Source organism: Lissotriton vulgaris, chromosome 3_1 (genome assembly GCF_964263255.1).
Source record: "Lissotriton vulgaris chromosome 3_1, aLisVul1.2, whole genome shotgun sequence".
In the NCBI taxonomy this organism is placed as follows: Eukaryota; Metazoa; Chordata; class Amphibia; order Caudata; family Salamandridae; genus Lissotriton; species Lissotriton vulgaris.
The window spans coordinates 828970602-828991417 of NC_141689.1; the positions used below are offsets into that span (position 1 = coordinate 828970602).

At 46.7% G+C, this 20816-nt stretch overlaps 1 protein-coding gene across 6 annotated transcripts in view; it reads left to right on the forward strand.

Moving 5' to 3' along the window:
* Positions 1–20816, forward strand: part of SEMA4D (semaphorin 4D) — a 1027601-nt gene that overhangs the window by 640572 nt on the left and 366213 nt on the right. For all 6 annotated transcript variants that reach the window (XM_086961137.1, XM_086961138.1, XM_086961132.1 and 3 more), the window contains exons 10-12: positions 4021–4169; positions 18896–19071; positions 19167–19323. In XM_086961137.1, the coding sequence (XP_086817263.1) occupies positions 4021–4169; positions 18896–19071; positions 19167–19323 (482 nt within the window). The remainder of the gene's footprint in view (positions 1–4020; positions 4170–18895; positions 19072–19166; positions 19324–20816) is intronic.

The following is a 20816-nucleotide window of genomic DNA, read 5'->3' on the forward strand; positions in this document are numbered from 1 at the left end:
CCACCATGCAGATGTCCACACCGATGGTGCCTGTCCCACCACCAGCACCTCTGTCTTACTGCCATTTAATTTCAAGCAGTTATTAGCCATCCAAACTGCTGTGGCTTGAAGGCACATTGAGAAGTTGTTGGCTGCTGCCCCGTCTGACTGTGCAAGAGACACCACCAATTGGGTGTCATCTGCATAGGTTACTACTTGAACCCCAAACCTCTCTGTGATCTCTGCTATAGGTGATACATAGAGATTGAAGAGGGTGGGGCACAAGCTAGACCCTTGGGGCACTCCCTGATTAAGCATAATACTCCTAGACCGATGAGGGCCTTGGGCGACTTGAAAGCTCCGATCCCGTAGGAACGAATCTAGCCACTCCAAAGCTCTGCCCCTTACTCCTCCTTTTTTCAGACACTGCAGCTAGATGTGATGTGCTACAGTGTCGAAGGCCGCGCTCAGGTCTAACCGGATCAGCGCTGTGGTATGGCCTTCATCCACCAACTTACGTATGGTTTCAGTGGACAGGAGTAGGGCAGATTCAGTCGAGTAAGACGCCCGAAAACCTGATTGGGTGGGATGTAAAAGTTTACAGGTTTCAATGTGCTCTGTCAGTTGTTTATTGACAACTTTCTCTGCGATCTTAGAGAAATAAGGGAGGAGGGAGATTGGTCACTCTTCCACACACGTCCCTAGTGTTAGTGCTCTATTTGAAACTGTCAGGGAAAAAATTGTTCCTTTTCCGGCCTTCTCTAGCTGTGGTCACTTTTACCTTTACTCCCTGATCTCATTGTTCCTATCTCATTGGCTGGTATATCCACCATTTGTGCTTTCCGTGTCTTGCTGTGGTTCTCTAGATCTCGTCCCTGCGTGTTCCTTCTGGTCTTGTGCATTTCTTTCTGTCTCTCTTCATGTCTCCATGTGGTGCTCTCCTCCCATCACTCAAAGGTTATTCAGCTCTGCATTTGAATGATAAACAGTCCTGCGCCATGTTACTCATTTCAAAAGTTCAGCAACCAATTTTCCCTCGCAAAATGATTTACTCTAATCAGCAGCAAAGTTCACTCACTTCTCCCAATTAATAACGGTTTCTGGATGCAGTCTTACAGTAATTAACCCTGAACAAATGTCAGACATTCGTTTTATTCAATTTCCAACAGATTTTCCGATTCCCTTTTATAATGGAGAATGAAACGTTGTTGAAATTGAAAACTTACCCTTTGTGATTCATTTTCTTGTATAGCTAAGGTCATGTTTGTCCCAACTAGTTATCTCTACAGTGGGAGATTAATGTCAAGCGTAAATGGAGTGTGCTTGGTTGTAGTAGTAGCACTGTTGTAATTCACGTCTTGCTCCTGTGCTCAAGCTTCTTCATCAAGTTACTTTAGCATACCGCTTTGGAGAGTTAACCCCATACAACTTAATGGAAACACAACTCAACCGCTCTTCCCCGTTACATTTGTCTTTGAACTAATGCTTTAATTTGGATAGAGTTTCTTTTCTGCAGATGTTCCTTTCACGAGCCTGTGATTTTAAAATCTGTTCATCTACTCGCTGCATTGTAAAAAAGAAAAAAAGGGTTTCTAAAATACTGTTTTGTAACTGCCATTTTTTTCTTGAAAATTAATCTCTTGAGCTATTCTATGGGTTTCTAATAAGACCCATTAGTGCAATAATGAATTCTAATCCTGAATTGTTACTTTTAATGTTAGAAAAATTAAACTAGTTTTTCACTTCTCTTGCTCCAGAAGTCTGAAAATCTCATACGTATGTCTCCATCAACATCCAAGAAATGAGGAGTAGGCCAATATTAATCTTCTGGATCTCTAAGAAATGTAGTGAAATGGCGGGAGAGGCCCTGGTAACTGCTGTCTTGCCAAACTATTACCTCATGCATTTCTGTGGCGATCCATAGAAGCATTGAATTGGTCATGTTCAATAATTTGTTGTGACAGTTGTAGTGCTGCTTTCAAACACGGTTCCTGCTGCTCCTCTATTTAAGAAAGCTGGACCCCCTCACTCGAGAAGAGAAGTGGTTAAAAGTGACCGGATGCATGTAGTCTTTTTCAACTTGTGGGAAGAGTGACGGGGCAATAAGTCAAAAGGGAGTCGAGGAAGAGTGCCTGTACTGCAGGTAAATATGTAAATATATAGGAAGATGGGCGAGAAACCCCGAAGGATGGTGGTGCTAGGATTCCTGGTTTGTGTGCGAGTTTGTGTTGGCGAGCAGGAAGAGGTGGAAAGGATAATAAAGCTAACATTTTTAAAGGCAAGCTATACCTTTGCATGGGTACTCAATGACTTCTGTCGCTCCACAGCTAGTTCATAGGATCTTCATCATCCTCATTAGGTGAGCACATAACAGTAAATATGTGCATGTGTTTTTTCCTAGCTGTCCCTTGGAACCCCTCTGCGGGTACAGTTCTGTGTTTTTATTTTTATTTTGACGTATAGGTAAATTAATTTAGCAGCCAGGAAATATAGAAGCATAGAAAACCTTTTCGCACTGTGGAGCTAGACCGAGCCGCTGTTTGGTACGCCACAAAAATGGATCATATGGCAAGTAAAAGAATTCATAGTTTTTTAATATTATTTTTTTACAAGAAACCGTTATTATCATATAACAAGTCAGGTAGCACACTAGAGAGCATCGGATTAGATTAGAAGCATAAACTGACATTAACAATAATGAATGGCAGCAGAGGGTTCATACTATTCAGTATTTGCCATGGTGTGTAGAGCAGTCAGCTGAAGACGAATTGTAGCCTTAACACAAAGGGTGATGGGAGGAATGCTTACAATAAGCCTAACTACAGGCAGTCACTCAGGGTAGCATTCTAGCCCTTCGTTCTTTGGCCCGTCATGCCACCTTAGATTAGACGCAGCGATATGCTAATCAGCCTTGGTCCTTCTCCAATAGGAACACTGCAGACCAAAACTACCAAGCGAAGTCCTCTCTGAACAGGAACACAAGTAACCCAAGACAGCTTTCCAACTGATTAGGCCTTTTCAGTTAGTATAGCTTGATTCCTCTGTGCCACTGGAACCAAGCTACACCTGACTGAACAGGCACAATCGGGCAGGAACCCGCTTTTGGATTGCTTCTGTTAACATACAGGTGCACAAAACTTTTAATCCATTGTTTTTTTAAACTTTCACACATTTGCCCCGTGAGAAGGCATTTTGCCAAGTGCAGTTCCATCCCAGGGCTGGTGGTCCAGTACTATGTTTTCAGATTCCGGTAATTCAAAGCCATAGTATATTTTCTTTGTTTTACCTGTTCAAACTATGCCTGCATGCTAACCAGCACCCTTATTGTTCTGTTAAATTGCTGTGTTCATTTTTTTTTTTTTAAATGTCATTCCAATTATACCGTTAGCACGTTGGAGGGTGGCATGTGTCTTTATTATTCTTTTACTTTTGTGGTATATACTTGCATTAAAAAAATGCCCATCGCCCCAGCTTTCAAAGGGAAGACTTATTGGCTTTGCTAATGCCAATCTTTTTTGTTTAAAAACTTCTAAAACATTTCCTCATCTTTTCTACTTCTGTGGGTGCTTAAACAGATTTCCTCCGTCCTGTGCTTTTTACTACCTACTCCTTTATTGATTTCAGTAAGGTTTAAGACCTTATTTTGTGTGGGATATTGTAAATAAGACTGTTTTTTTCCGTACTGCAGACGTTGAGGAAAAGCACAATTACATTTTCATTGTTCTGCAATCATGAAGGGTGGCCTTTTAGGGTTTTGGTTTGAGCACATTGCTGGAAAGGACAGTGTATACATAGAATAAACTAAATTGTATTTAACTTTTGAATATTTGATGATGAAAGACTTTGTGGATCTATACCCTGCAAATACAATTTGTGGAAGTGTCTGGGAGTTGGGGGAAATTGTACCTTGTGCATGGTTTGATGAACAATAAAGATGTTCAACTTGTTGCTATCAGAGGAAATTTGGCATATAATATTTATAGTGATTACTGATGATGGATCCAACACATTAGTTACGTTTTCTTTCTTTCTGGCTTGCAGAACCCAGATTTGTTCATTCTGATGTCATCAGGGAAAGTCCAAGTCAAAATGGCGATGATGATAAAGTGTACTTTTTCTTCACGGAAGTCTCAGTCGAGTATGAATTTGTTAACAAGCTTCTGATCCCCAGGATAGCCAGAGTGTGCAAGGTAGGACCTATTTTCTTAGTTTTTTTCCCGTAGCTTCCTTTGAGCTTTGATGTATTTTTTTGGGGGGGAGGGGGGTGCTGTTTTGCCATCTTTTAGCATGATTGAAATAGTCTCAGATTATGAAATGTGTTCATGTCATTATGTTCCTAACTGGTTAAAGTGAACAACAATGTATGCACAATCTCCCAGTCTCTCTCAGCCTCACTACACCCCCCTCTGGTTCCTTAGCGCTTGGACGCCCCAGGGCAGCAATCGCGCTGTATAAATACATTTTCATTCATTTCATTCATTCATTCATCTGTATATTTCATGGCTCGAGTCAGTACCTTCTCTCTACTGAGTTGAATATAAGATTAAAAATAATTATGATGTAATAATGGTCATTCAAGTAATTTTATTCCGCTGGCTGTCTCTGGCCACATCGAAGTAGAGACATTCTTGGCCATTTGTTCTTCAGTCAGGACTTGGCTGCTACAGGTCTTTCATTAGTTCAGCTATTTCACACAGGTTCTGAAAGGATGTCCTCTATACAGCTCAAACACTTAAAGCCAGGATGTCACTGCACAAAGGTATCTACCTTTCTTGCTGTACCCATCTAACACTTTTTCCAACAGGGCAATGGTTGCTACAAGCTATATTGCAGTTCCAGTTTGGACTGCACCACTGCACAGTGTCTTGTGTATTCAGTATTTTGTGTTGTTTTCATAGAACCTAAATGATCTACTTTTCAATATTTTCATGGTCTTGTGGCATCAGAGATGGTTGCTAGGCTTCAAGAGTAATTTTTTGAAAAAGTGCCCTTTACTTCTGCTGACATGCCACATGGCATTTCTCAATTGCTTCAGGCTCCTGACATGGTAAACTGCTATCCAGGCACAGTAATGGTTTGCTCTTCCCTTTGTCTGTCCAAACATCTGTGCCCCCCTTCCTACTGTGGACCATGTTCACATACACACTACTTTGCTCATAGGGAAAAGTGATAGTAATCAGTAATACTTGTGCAGAGCTAAAATAGTCTCAAACATTGCAGCAATGCAAAAGTGTAGGTGCTTTGAGAACACAAAATAGTGGGTGGCTCTTCAGGTGGTAGTAGAGCTACATATATCTTGTTTCAGAGGCCTTCAAAAATCTGAAGATTTGGTGGTTCTTTGGTCAATATGTTATGGGTTAATGAAGCATTGGATTACCTCCTTGCCTCATAATGCTATGGCATGGGTCATTCCAGGATTGATGCAACATCAGTCTTTCTGATGGACTAAGCAAATCCTAACCAGTTTTTGGTTGACACTGATATTTTTGTGGTGAAGAAAATGAAGGCATATTAATCTATATCATGGAGTCTTCAGTGGTTTACCTCATAACTGAACAAACGTACCAAGCTAATCAAACTGCACAAATCCACCTCACCAACCGTACCAGTCCCACAAAGAATCCCTGAAGGATCAGTTCTATCCCCGCCTTGTTCAATGTCTATACCACTCGCAGTTATCCCGAAGCAAGCCAATATTTCCTACCTTCTCTATACAGATGACACCCAACTATACATCAAATTCTCGTCTCCTAAACACATTCAGCACCTAAACTGCACTCTCCCACAGTACAATCCTGGCTGACCAACAACCATCTCAAGCCAAACCCCCAAAAAACTGAACTCCTCATCCACCCAAATCGAAAGTCAGGAAGACCCTCAAGACATGGCTCTTCAGCTAAACGCTTTCAAATCTCTAGGGATTTCACTCGACAAAAATGTGAGCATGAAAGACCACATTAATGCTTCATCAAAAAGTGTCTTCCACTGGTTGAAATGCCTAAAAAAAACACACACACACAAAAAAATCAAACCCATCATCCCCCTTGAAGACCTAAAGACTGTAGTACAATCCTAGGTTCTCTAAGCTGGACTGTAGTAACGCAACGTTCACTGGTAACCCCCCCAAAAACACCATACTCCTATGAACTCCACATTCATCGCAGCAGCCAGACTTCTTTCAGGAGAATGCTGCTACGGTCACATCACTCCCACACTCAAACTCAACTGGCTACCAATCAAGCAAAATGTATATTTAAAACGGCCTGCATAACCCGCAAAGCTCTTTACTATCTAAACCTGAACTAAAGAGACCTTTGCGAAGCTTGAACACTCGGCTTCTAAGTAAGCCCAAATTCAAACAAGAATAATCACTCACCTGTTCTTTCCCTGGGAATGCGCCTAGAATGCCCTGCCACAGGAGCTACATGACAATCGTTCATTCCTACACAGCAAAAACCCTAAATTACTTCTGCTCCCAAAATATTTGAACCCACCCTCTTAAAACAACCAGCTTCCCCATCGATCTTCCCCCTCCAACCAGCGAAGAGTCTGAATAACTCTACCTCTGACCTTAACGATCTTTTGAATTAACCTACCAACGTCTACTCCATTGTATATTGTCTTCAAACACTGCTGTTACCCTGTCTACTCCGTCATCAATTACTTATTGTCATGTTTGCCCATTGTCTTTATGATTTTTCTTATATATTGTCTGTAAACATTGCTCTGCATAACATGCAAAGTGCTCTGATACCCTCGAATCAAGCTTGGGTTAGATATAACTCGAAAAATAAATACATATTAGTAAAATGTGCTTTGATGTGAGCGGAGGAGGTAAGCGGCTAGAAAAGGTTATTTTGGAGATCATAGTAGTACAATTTGCTTTTGAATGAGTCAGAGTTGGTAGAGGATATATTGAGAGAGGTATAGGGTAAGAGTAGTGCATTGGAGAGAGTCAACGTTTTTTTCCTACAGTAAGAGTAAAGTAATATATAGAAACATAGCTACATAGAAAGAGTATACATGTATAAGGAAGATAATCTATCGAGATTTTAGTTGTATTGTATAAACTCAGACTTTCAAGTGTTACTATAGTTGAAGCTAACTTATTTTTGCCTTTTTTATGAATATGTATATTTTATTTTAATTTTATATTGTCTGCGATTTCAATAGTGAAGCTCTTGTATATAAAATAATTAAGATATTTACAAATTCTGTTAGATAAATAAAACCGAAACCCATAAACATCTAATAAAATAGCTTATATGAAAACTATGCAGTGACCTATATATATATATATATATATATAATCAAGCTCCAAGGGAATGTCCAACAGTTAGGCAGCACACAGAGTAGCTTTTCCCCATCAGCTTTAATCGGGTAAAAACAATTGCGCTGGTCCAGGGGCGCTAGAGGGCGCACGAGCTGAATGGCCGCACTCTAGTGTGGCTCTGGCTGTCTGGCATTCTTATCCTTCTTTTTATCCTTCAAAACTGCGACCACCCGCCCGAAAACGATCTGGGGGATTGAGATATATCTGCTGCACACTCTGTCTGAGTTTGGAGATCCTACGACCTTCAGGGACGGAGTTAGACCGAGATCAGTTTGGAGCGGGAGAGACCGAGAGTTGAGACCTCGCAGGCGGCGGCGTTGGACCTCATGCAACGCCCAGGACTGACACGTGGCGTGTAGGCCGCACTACGCCTCGCGCGCCTCCGCCAAGCGGGTCTGGCCCACCAACCCTGGCTGTGGGATCCTACCTCGGCGGATTGCTTTCTGTGCCTAAGACATTTTGACGTACGACTGCATCGAACTGGACTACATTTGAACACTAGACGTCGGACCCGGTCCACCGCCGTGATCGCCCACACGTGCGCTTCCTAATAGAGTGGCTTGGAATAGGAGTACGCTTGTTGCCTGACTGGCATGGGGAAGCCAGATACTCGGCAGCCCAAGCTGCAATTTGAACCGGCAACGCAGAAAAAGGGGACAAAGCAGTCGGGTGACAGTGCGCCGCCGAGGAGCCCGGCGGCGGAGCCGGCCCCCCTGGTCCCGGAGATAGCAACAATGCTACAGGAGATGCGGCAAGGTTTCGCCACGGTGGTGGACAAGGTGGACCGGCTCTCCGCTAGGATGGACGGCATCGTCCAAAGAATAGATGTCCACGATGAACGGCTTACGGAAGCCGAACGCCGCATATCTGAAACGGAGGATGCCACGACCTCGCAGGCCACGCGGCTCTCCCGCATGGACAACGTATTGCGGGTGATAGCCGCCAAGAACGAAGAATTGGAGGCAAGGAGCAGGCGGAACAACGTCCGGATTACGGGAATTCCGGAATCCACAAACACAGGACGAATGGAGCTGTATGTAGAACGTTTGCTCATGGCCACGATTGGAGAGGAGGCTCTCTCCAAGCAGTTTATAGTGGAGCGGGCCCATCGCTCCCTTGGACCTCAACCCCAACCAGGCACTCCGCCGAGGCCCATCCTAGCACGCCTGCTCAATTACCGCGATAGAGATGCGGCATTAAAAGCGGCGAGGACAAATCAAAATCTCAATTATGAGGGAGTGTCCTTCTCCATTTATCCGGACTTTACTCCAATTGTTCAGGAGCAGCGCAGGAAGTTTCTAGCCGTGAAAAGGAAACTGAGAGGACTGATTATTGACTATGCATTGCTTTATCCTGCCAAGCTACGCGTGACCCACCAGGGCACGCAACACTTTTTCTTGAACCCGCAACAGGTCGAGGAATACATCAAGACCCTGCCGAAAAGGGACAGAAGGGCTGAGCAGGCGGATGGCGGACATGCTTCTGGAGCGGAATGAACTGGGTTGCTCGCTTTCTTATTGCTGATTCATTTGTCTATGCTATTGGATTGTTGCTCCTGATATGATCAGGAGTGTAGGGCTGGGTGGTGCTGCAGGCCTTGTAGCATGCCAGGCTCCCACCCCCCCACGCTATCTCACTCGCCCGGACAAGGACGGTAAGAATGGAGGTAACTGCGGTGAGGAAAGGCGGGGGTGGACGACGGTGCACCTCTAGAACCCCGAATGGGTGTACCCCACTGAACTTGCTAAATGCACTTTTACTGTTGTGTTGTTGCGGGTTTGATCGGGGAGGGGGGTGGGCACTGGGTACTGGCGAGTTGGGGGCGCTTCAGTGGGAGGGGGGGGGGGGGCGTTCTGCAAGGGGTCAGTTCGTACTGGACTGGTCCGTGTTTTTTGCTGTCCACGAATTGGGCCTGTGGCCCCGAGTGACGGCTCTGCGATTGCCGACTCCTCTCTCTGTGTGTAGCTGCACGAGAAGGGGAAAATGGGATGCCACATGGTCGGCTAGGTGTGGAGGCCTGATTGCTGAATGGCAACGGTTACGATTTCTAGAGTTGGATACCTGGGTTTGCACTGGGTTTAAGTTTTCGTTTTGTAGTCGAGTGCGTGCACCTTTCACTCATCGACCTTCTACCCGTCCTGGGGTGGGCTGGTCTACTATCCTTGATATGACGGGGGGGCTCAGGGACTGCTGTTTGCGGCGGCCGGGGTTGAAGTGGGCCGCTGGTAATGCCGGCTATACGACCTGTTGGTACAGTTTGATTGTTCTTTTATATGGTGAAATGGTGGGATGGGGGACACTTGTCTGAATGTTCTTACTTGGAATGTGCGGGGCTTGGGGGATCATCGGAAGAGGCGCCACGTTCTGGGTTATTTGGATAGACCTAATGTACACATAGCATTTCTGCAGGAGACACACTTTCCACCCCACAGGTTACCAGCCTTTGGTGGCAGATGGGCTTCGAGTACTGCGTTCTCCTCGTATTCCTCCTATGCCCGTGGTACTGCAATCCTGGTAAAAAAAATCAACCCCCTTCCATATGGCTGGCATGAAAACAGATGTACAGGGGCGATATTGCCTGCTGTGGGGCAGATTGGGCCGTGTGACGGTCACCCTTGCGTGTTGTTATGGCCCTAATGTGGATGACCCGCAGTACTTCGAGACACTCTGGGCTGCTATACTGGAAGCGGGGTCGCAACACATCATATGGGGGGGAGACTTCAATGTTACAGTGAACCCGACCCTGGATCGCTCACACCCGGCCCCGCACCACTACACAAAGGGACGGGAGGTGTTGCGCGCCATTTTGGAGGAGAATCACCTAGTGGATGCTTGGCGGGCACACTGCGGGCCGAAAGGGGAGGGAACACATTTCACAGCGCAGGCTAGGTCCTGGGCCAGGCTTGATTATTTCTTTCTGACTACACACATGTATGCCACTGTCACATGTGCACGACACCTCCCTCGGACATATTCGGACCATGCCCCGGTTCTGGTCGCCATGCGTGGAGCTGAGCTAGGCCCTCCTGTTACCGCGTGGCGCATGCAGGCCGCAATGCTGTTGGATGAGGAATTTAGGGAGACACTGCGCGAGGAATGCTTAGATTTCTTTGCAAGAAATAAGGGGTCTGTCGATGCAGTGGAGACAATCTGGGATGCATTCAAAGTCACGCTAAGAGGTTTCTGCATTGCGAGGGGCTCGGGGGTGCTTAAAGCGATCCTGACTCGTTTAAAGGCACTGGAAGCGAAACTGAGCCGAGCGGAGGAGACCCTCCGCACACGCCCCACTAGTGACACGCTGGCAGAGATTAGGGATTTAGTTACTGAGTACTCGGAGGAAGCTGCGCGTGAGGCGAAATTTAGACATAAATACTGGGTGGCGCGGAAATATGGAGAAGAAGATAGGCCTGGGAAGGTGTTGGCGGCTACGGTCAGGCTTTCGAGGGCGCCTACTGCTATCCTGGAGCTGGCAACGGCAGAAGGGCTGCTGCTCCGAGACTCCACGCAAATCCTTAACGAGTTCGTGGGCCATTACAATCAGCTTTACACCTCTAGGGGCATGGGGGGCCCACCTTTGAACGACTACCTCGCGGATGTCGCGCTTGGTTGGCTGAGCGACGCTCAGCGGGCGTTTTTAAGTGCCCCATTTGAGCTTGACGAGGTCAAGGAGGCGATCATGGGTATGCAGTCAGGCAAGGCCACAGGACTGGATGGCATCCCTATTGAATTCTACAAAACATACATTGAATTCATGGCCCCGGTGCTGCGGGAGGTCTATGAGGACGCTCTGGAGGTGGGGCATCTCCCCGCCTCAATGAGAACTGCACTGATCATCTCTTTACTCAAGCCAGGGAAGTCTGCGTCGCACTGTGACTCATATAGGCCCCTCTCTTTATTGACGTGTGATGTGAAAATTCTCGCAAAACTCATTGCCACTCGAATTAGTCTGCTGCTGCCTAACCTGATCCTCCCGGATCAGGCGGGCTTTGTTCCAGGGAGGGCTACCTCCCACAACCTCCGCACCTTCTTTTCTGTGTACGACTCTGTGCATGAGGACCTGCCCATGGCAGCCATCTTTTTGGATGCCACCAAGGCATTTGATTCCCTGGAGTGGGATTACGTCTTTGGGGTGCTGAACCGCATGGGGTTCCCGGCCATTTTCATTTCTTGGATAAAACTGCTTTACACGCGACCTACAGCCAAAGTCCTTATTAATGGGCAGCTTTCCCCAGAATTCGAGATCTCTAGAGGTACGAGGCAGGGGTGCCCCCTATCCCCCCTGCTCTTTGCAATTGCCACGGAACCCCTGGCTGCTAAGCTGCGGCAACACTATAAGGATAGCGCGCTGCGTTGCTTCCAGCGACAAATACTCATATCCATGTACGCAGATGATATCACGCTGTATGTCCGGCACCCTCGGGACAACCTACACCCCTTACTTAGGGAATTCATTAGGTTCGGAACCCTCTCGGGAGTGCAGATAAATTGGGCCAAATCGTGCATCTTCCCCCTCACGGCGGCCACTCAGGCCTTCCCATTGGAATATCCGCTCACTTGGACTGAAGGCGATTTTAAGTACCTTGGGGTTCACATTGAGAGGGACCGGGAAGCGCTTATGAGAGCGAACTATGGCACTGCCATTAGTAGGATTGAAGACCAGGTTTCGAGGTGGGTGACACTCCCCCTGTCGATGGCGGGCAGGGCTTCTTTGATTAAAATGGTTGTGCTACCGCAGCTGCTTTACCTGTTTCTCAACATACCTTTTCACCCTGGCACATACTTCTTTAAGAGACTTAGGACTGAAATGCTCAAGTTGGTGTGGGGTGGGAGGCAGGCTAGGCTCAAATGGGAGATTCTGACACGGCCATATGTACGGGGGGGGTTCGGTGTACCTGATTTTGAGCTATACTTCAGGGCGGCCCAGGCGCACTATGCCTACTTCTGGGTGAGGCAGCCACGATACATGCCGCAACTGGCTGCGGAACACTGGCTGGCGCACCCCACGCCAATCGAGGGTGCTCTGTATGCCGTTGTGGAGGGAAGAGATAAGACCCCGAACACTTTATCTAGCACTATCACGGCCTGGTTACACGTTTGTGCCTCACTAGGGCTGAAATTTCTCTACGCTCCATGTATGCCCCTGGCTTACCACCCGCAATTGCAACTACTGCAGGAAACTGGCTTCCGGCGTTTACTATCTAAAATCCATGTTCACACGTGGGGGGATCTGTATCACAATGGCGAGTTCCGTACAAGGGATCATTTGTTTGGTACCATACACCCTACCTCACTGGAGGTGTTTTACTACATACGCCTGCGACACGGGCTGCAAGCCCTTACACCTGAATTTCCGCGCGAGCCACCGGTCCTCATGCCCCTGCAACACATACAACTTGAGAACCCGTACAAGCTGGTGTCCACACTGTACAGATCGATTAGAACACACACTGACTTCACCACACTTCCTGCCAGGGCGAAGTGGGATCAGGAACTGGCTGCCCCCCTCACCGATAAGCAATGGGAATTTAGCTTATTACAGACAGAACGTATCTCATCCAGCAGCAGGTATAGAATCATCCACTACAAATTTGTGCACAGATTGTACTACACCCCGGCTCGCTTACGCAGATTTGGTCTGCGGGAAACTGATGATTGTGACCGGTGTGGGGCCCCTGGGGCTGACTTTCTGCATCTTGCTTGGGAATGTGCCACTGTACGTCAGTACTGGGATCAAGTATTTCAGGCCCTCTCTACAATGATAAATGTAACGGTGCTGCCGACGCCTGAGATGGCGCTATTGGGCTGTGTCGAACCCCTGCAGGCGGCTCACCGCAAATATGTCGCGTTAGCCTTGTTGCTAGCCAAGCGGAGGGTGGCCTGTAGATGGGGCAGAGGGAGGGCGCCCAAATTTAAGGAATGGATCAGGGATCTGGTGTATTGTCAGGAACAACTGCACACTTATGCGGAGCTACTGCCGCTCTCATCCAGGCCGACTGATATCTGGGCCCCGCTGCAATGCTACCTGATAACAGAGGCACCGAATGAAGATGAATTGTGAGCTATAATGATGTTCTGGGTGTAATGGGGAAGGTGTGCTGAACTACTGTGGACCTACCTGCAACTTTATGTACCTTGTGACTGCACTGTGCACTTTACCCCCCTTGCCTTGTCTCTGAAATGTCTTTGTTTTTCCACTCTCCCATGTACCATACCTGCCCATGGGCCACATGATCGCCGCGAGGGGCTGTCCCCCCCCCCCCTCCCGAATTGTACATGTTTGTGGTGCACGCGCTTACGACGATGTTGTTTTGTTTGTTCTCATTGTTCTTAATTTAACCCAAAATGACAAAAGTAAGACGCATTTAAATGCTACCTATACCTGTGCTGTTAATGGTGATGTTTTCTTTCTACACAGCTCCGCAACACAGGATTGATTTTTGACCAATGTCTATTCATGATTTCTAGAATGTGCTATAGCAGCCAGCCTCCGGGTTGTGGCAGTATGCTGTGTATACTTAACAGTACTAAATAAACGTCTTACACCAAAAAAAAAAAAAAAAAAAAACAATTGCGCTGGTCCGTTAATTAAAGCAGCAAAGTGCAACCCTGACGCGTTTTGAGAGTTTTTTTCGCTTTTTCAAAGGGAGACTGCAGTTACAGGCACACTCACGGCCACACCTTCTTTTTATTCCTCCTATCGTGGGTCCTTATTGGTCCGCTCTATATGAGCATTTTTCACGTAGTATTATGGGAAGTGTAGTCCGCTTCTATGCCTTTGATGGTGGTGCCTCATATTTACTGTCACTGAAAGGCTCCGCATGAGCCACGGGCAGCGCGTTGTTCTAAATCCTCATCCGTGCCCCACATTGAGAGCCCCACTTTCTTGGGAGCTCCATAGCCCTCTGTTGGTTGTCGAGGTGGTGCAAGCCCTGCGGCAGGACAGCCGCAAATACATTAAGCTCCAAGGGAATGTCCAACAGTTAGGCAGCACACAAACACAGAGTAGCTTTTCCCCATCAGCTTTAATCGGGTAAAAACAATTGCGCTGGTCTGTTGATTAAAGCAGCAAACTGCAACCCTAACGCGTTTCGAGATAGGTAAGTGCAAGCACGGAGGTCTTCCTCCCATACGCGTACAGCCAGCGCCCGCTCCTCTCGCTCTATGCCAGGTAAGGGCACCCAGCGGTCGCTTCCTCCATACCCTCCCTTTCCGGGGGTTGGAGCGACGCTTGCTCAAATGGAGGCTTATTCTATTGCACTCCAGTCTTACTTTAGGTCACCCCCTCTCCCTGGAGTGCCTTAGAGTCCCAAAGAGGTGGAAGGCACTCATGTCGGGTCCTCGCCGGTTGATTCTTCCTCTGCACCGGCTGTGTGCATCGACTCCGGTTCCGGAGTAGATATGAGGCCGACGGGACATGGCCCAGTGGGTCCTCCTAGTCGCCCGTCCAGCCTACCCCGTCAGTCATCGCATAGCCCTAAGCGGCTTCCTGCGCTGACGTCGGTGGCTGCGCCAGCCCAGATGCCCGGCTCGACGCGGCGGCGTCCAGGTCGAGTCTCCTCTGGAGGTCGTCTATGTTCAGATGTCTCCAACCTGGCGTCCATCGATGCCGGTGCCAACGTCCAAGCTTCCTCAAGAGGTTGCTGCTCCCCCCTCCCCCGACTCGTCGGACGTCGCTGCGACCTCCACACGGTGTTGATCGACGCCGGTGCCTGCAACTACGCTTCCTTCTTGTCAGAAGTTTAACGTTTCTCTGGATTCCCCGGGTCGGGGCCCATGGTGCAAGACCCTTGTGTTGCCTGGCCTTCGGGTCAGTCTCTGGTCCTCCACTTTTGTTGTCGAGTGGGCGGCTTAGTCTCCAACCGTCTCCTACCGACGATTTATTATTGCCTAACTGGATGGCAACTGAAACTAGTGCTGCCTATGCACGTGCTATTCACAGAGCGGCTGCTATTCTTAGATTTTAGCCTCCTGTGGTCCCCCTGCTTTCTGATCCTTTAATGGATCTGCTCCGTATGGAGCCTATTGAGGTGGAGACTTGACTGCCATTTGGCGGCTCTTTATTTGACATTTTGCTTGGCACATGGGCAAGGCCCTCTTCTGGTCACCATGTTGATCGGACTATTGCTCGTAGGCACCGTCCTGCTCCAGATGATCCATTCTGCCTGTCCAGTCACCCTACGGCTCAAGGACTCGTTGTGCAGGCCTTGCCATTATTACCTCCCACTAGGAAGTCTAGGTGGCTGGATGCGTGTGCTCGCCAGCTTTTTGCCTCTACCGGTGCTAGTATCCACGCATTGAATACTGCCTGTGTGTTCGTGCGTGCATCCTCAACCCTTTGGGACTTGGTCGAGAACCTTCTCCCTTCTGTTCCAGAGTAGCTGCGGTCACAGTTGCTTCTGCTTCTGCTTGAAGGCAGGGGAATGGCACAATTTTGGCTCCGTTCTTCCCTTGATGCCACTGACTCTGTGGGGCGAGCTCCTGCTCTATCTGTGGCTTTGCACCGTCGTGCATGGCTGCGCGACAGTAGTTTCCTGGATAATGTTCGGGGTGTCCTCCGAGATCTACTGTTCAATGGTGTGGATCTTTTTGATCGCCACACGGATCTGACAGTCTCCCGGCTCTTGTCCGGGTTGCAATAACTCTTGCAGGATTCTCTGGCTTATTTTCCAAAACCTATATAACACACGAGTATAGTAGGTTGCCCGGTTGATGTCTGAGGCTGTTAAGCCTTCTCTCATTTGTTAAAGTTCAGCCGTATGGCTGGTTTGATCTTCTTTTCAGTCCTCTGACTGTGTGTTTTGCCCAAGAGAATCCCCTTATCAGGGGTTGACACTTACCCTATGTGGGTTATATGCTGGTACTAGGCAACTGCCTTTGCCTTGGTATTCTTCTATGGAGTGGACATCCTTCGGGGAGTCCTTCTGTCTTTTCTCCTGCGATCCTATTGTTAGCATTACTCTATCGCACTTCGGGTGCCTTTGGTCCCGCTTGTCTGTAGTGCTTCTATCCTTTCTTTTATGGCTCACACCTTCTCTGCTGCTGTGCAGCAATGCTTAGTACTATTAGTACAGACGTGGGCATGCAGCCCTTATTGGGCTCGTCCTCCAAGGTACCAGATTAGCATTTATATCTCTGCTGTATGTGGCCTCTTTTTCTCACCACTTCTCCTACAGCGTTTTTTCCACATTCTCTACTGCCCTGCACAGGTGTTTCCACACTTCTGCTTGGATCATACTGTGATCTTGCATGGGGCGTATTTCTTCGAAATACTTGATTCTTGTGGTCCGGGGCACTTATATTGATCCTGACTGTTTTCACTGTCATGCCTGGTTCTCTCCTACCTAGCTTGCAGGGGACTGTGGTTCCTCCCGGGCAAGGGGAAGATGTTGCTTATTACTTTATCTAGTTTCTTTCTTTCTCCTCTGAATCTGTTCTGTCTTGTGCAGAGGATGCATGCGGGCTCTTTCCTTCATGCGGTGTCTGTGGTCACTGACCAGATCTGCTTGTGCCACCACCTCTATGTGGTGCCCGGCTACCTGGTGCCCCTTTTTGTCCGTTGCCCTCTTGATGTCATGCGCATCTGAGCTGCTCACGCTGCCTGCAGGATGTCTTTCGCAGCTTCATGGGGTTCGGTGCCTTCCGGTATGCTTAGATATCTTAGTGTTGCTCCTACTGTGACGCTAGACTGTGTGCCATTGGCCCTTTCACAGGTTGTAACAGACCGCCTATGTCTTTGTGTATCTTCTATTTTACTTCTGGCCATGGAGTGGTCACCTGCCAGTGTTGTCACATGTGTCTAGCTGCTGCAGCTTGAACAGTGCTTCTTCCACTATTCTACATACTGGGCCGGTATGCACTATCTGTCATACTGGTTGCAATCTCTCTGGGTTTTGCTTACAAGCGATACATTGCTTCTGGTGGATCTCTCAAACAGTAGGTCCAGTTCCACTTCTGGCAGTATCATGAGATTCCTTTTAACTCCAGCATATCTAGTATGCGTTTTCTTGTTCCATACCGGCGCTTGCTGGGCAGGAGTCAGCCTTTTGCCTCTGTTGCCCCATGTATCTTGCAGGTGCAGGTTTCCACTGTTTTGCTTGGTCGACCGGTTATTCTTTCCACATTGTTTAGTCAACCCTGACATATAATTTGGTGCTTCCTTGACGCACTATTCCAGTGGCCTTTACTATAATTTCCAATGTATTAAATGGTGTAAACCTTAATTGTGATAAGGACTCTAAGACAAAAATGTAAAACTTTTATTGAGCCAATTTACTTACACATTCACTGCCTGGGACATAGAAGCAGGAAAGAGATGCTCCCCACCCCAGTTGCGTAGGGAAAAATGACTTTTTGTGAGCATGGAAGGCACCCAAAAATTCTAGTCTAAAAGCAGCAAACCACAACACTCCGTTCTCCCTGGTTAACGGTGGACTACACTTTGAATGGACAATTGATTGTCATACTAAAACAATTCTCTTGTATTCCGCTGTTAAGAACAGCTGGCACACAAAATTCTAAGCACCCTGTCGCAACCTGAGAAATTTCCAGGATCTCCGTGATCAAATGAAATTAGCTCATGCATAGGATATGTTGGCCCTGATTGGGTCCTTCACATGAAGACTTGTGAAATGTTCCCTCAGACATTTGAAGCTTACATAATGCATCAGTCCCTTTTGTATGTAGACATCAACAGTGTGTCCTAGACTCTATGCCTGCTGTAACTTAATCCGAAGATTTCTTGAAGGCCTTGCTTGTCCCAAGACATTGACTGGCCAAATAGAACATTTTAACCTTATATTCAGTATTGTCTTTAAACAGATCGGTCTTTAAACTTTTCTCAAAAAATAACAATTTAGGGTCGAATCTTATATTGCCTTGAAAAGGGTTCCAAAGTGTCAGATATAAACAAGAGGACTGATCCCATTGTTTTGGATGTTTCGTTTTAAGAATGCCCAGGATGCTCAGGAAAATAAACACTGCTGGATTCGAGTTGTTTAAGTGCATAAACCTTAACTCTGAGATTTCTCACAGTGCAGCTTTTTAGTTCCAAATATTGCACCAAACATTTAAAATTAACTTATCTCTAAATGTATGCATATTTGGCTGTGTACATAAACTGTAGTGTCAGTTTTTGTAGTGGAAAATCGTTCAGCAGTGTATATGATAAACAAGACATGGTTTGAGTAGTGATGATATATGGGGTTCACATATTTATATTCTCGATGCATACTGGTGATGAGCCTTCCTGTTTATTAGGATCTTCGTTTCAATACCTTGTTCATACGGAGGACACAAATGCATGGACAAAGAAGCAGAGAGCGGGGTCCATGAGCCATTTGATACACATGCAGTTAGTTGTAAGAGGTTTCACATACATTGCTAAATCTGTATGACCTCCGTGCATGGAAGGACACCCATGCTGATGTGATCTCCAACTGTCAATAATGCTAAAACAACTAGCTCCATGTTTATTTGTACTGCTCCTATCGATGGTAACCTTTTTTTTTAAATAAATGTAGACTTAAATCGGTTGTTGTTCCAGCATAGCAGTAATACTTAAATGTCTGTCTTTTTTTTTTTAAGAACGACCATGGAGGGCTAAGGACATTGCAGAAAAAATGGACTTCTTTTCTAAAAGCGAAATTAATTTGCAGTATGCCAGAGAAGAACCTGGTATTTAACATAGTCAACGATGTGTTCATCTTGAAACCTCCTCACTCGGTCGAGCCGGTCATCTATGGCATCTTCACCTTACAGCTGTAGGTGCCTTTGCACTTTTCAATAAATTTTTCTTGCTTAGATTGTGTTTGCAAGGATCACGTTCGCATATTGCCTCTTGTTTTCCCTCTCATAGGAACAATGTGGGTCTATCTGCCGTCTGTGCATACAACATTTCAACGGTGGAGGACATTTTTGCCAAGGGAAAATACATGCACAGTACCGCTGTGGAGCAGTCGCATACCAAGTGGGTGCAATACAATGGCGACGTTCCGTCACCTCGACCTGGAGCGGTAAGTTGAGCAGACAAAAAAAAGCACAATTTCCTTTCTGCTGAACGTATTATCTATTTTTCAATAAGTGTAATTTAAGAAAAACTAGGAAGATACTGGTAGATCATGGATGTGTAACTTACATACACAATATAGAAGGCAAGCTGAATTTCCAAAGGTGATAACCAGAAATATCTGCAGTGCTTTGCTTTCCTTCAGGTGCCTGGATACACCTCCTTAAGTGTAATTGTAGTTATCCACTCACATGCACTGCTGAAAAGAAAGGGGAGGCAGTAAGCACTTTGGTGAATTCTTATTTGATTGTTTGGTGGTCGTCCAGTACTGGAAGATGAATCATCAGCTCTATTGTCCGCCATCCAGCTGGGCGTCCGCATTCAGCAGCTCTTGCAACGTTGTAAATTCGCCCATGTTTGTAATATGAAATGGGAAGAACAATGACTGAAGATTATGTCTACTTGTTGTGCAAAGCTCCACTTGACTTCTGTGTCATTCTAGAAATCTTGTGTTCGAGGCATGTGTACTGTATTACACATGCTTTACATACTCCTGCCACCTAGTGTTGGATCCGGATGTTTGCAAGTTGTTTTTCTTCGAAGAAGTCTTTCCTAGTACGAGGTAAGGTGGTGACTCCTATCGGTGATAGTGCGTATGGTCATTGACTCAATTTGTAGGGTTTTTTTTTCCGGCATCTGATTCGGACTTGTTGCAGCGATCCGGTTCGAAACCGTTCTCTGGGTTCCCCTCGACACGCAATCCTCTACCCTCGTCGGTGTTCTTTCCGTACGCATTTCCTACTTCTCCTTTTATCTTTTTGACATCGGAATAGACTTTTGATCGGAAAGCTTCATGGACAGCCTTTGAGGCCTTACCGTGCCGAGTTAGCTCTCAGTCGATGGATCGGACTCAGTTTAAATTCTGTCTTCTGTGCCACTCGAAGTATCCGCGAACAGACTCACACGAAGTGTGCAACATGTGCTCCGAAGGTTGCTTGGTTTTCGGCATAGAGGATTCCTATGTGCCGAAAACCAAGCAACCGAAAGTGGACAATATTACATTAACACCAGATCCGAAGCAGAAGAAGCTATATATTAACCCTGCGACTGGCCATATTCATACAAAGCCGCCTCAAACGCAAGCTTCAAGAGGAGGACACTTCTTACAAGATATCCTTGAAGAGAAAATCTGTAGCTACAAGTCCTTTCCATATGCCATCACCTCCACCGCCTCTATCTCCACCTGAGAATCCTTTGTAAATTACGCCTCCGGATTCCCCACAATCTCACCATGATGAGGATGCAGATGATTGGGTAATGAATCTCCCAGTAGACCCATGGACAGATTACACAATTGATGCCCCAGGTGATAATTATCAGACCTCTACCCAGCCAAACCATCTCCTCCAGACGACAATGCATCCCATCAAGAACTCATTGCCAGGGTTGCACAATATCATGGGGTGGCACTGCACAAAGAACCCCTAGAAGATTATTTTT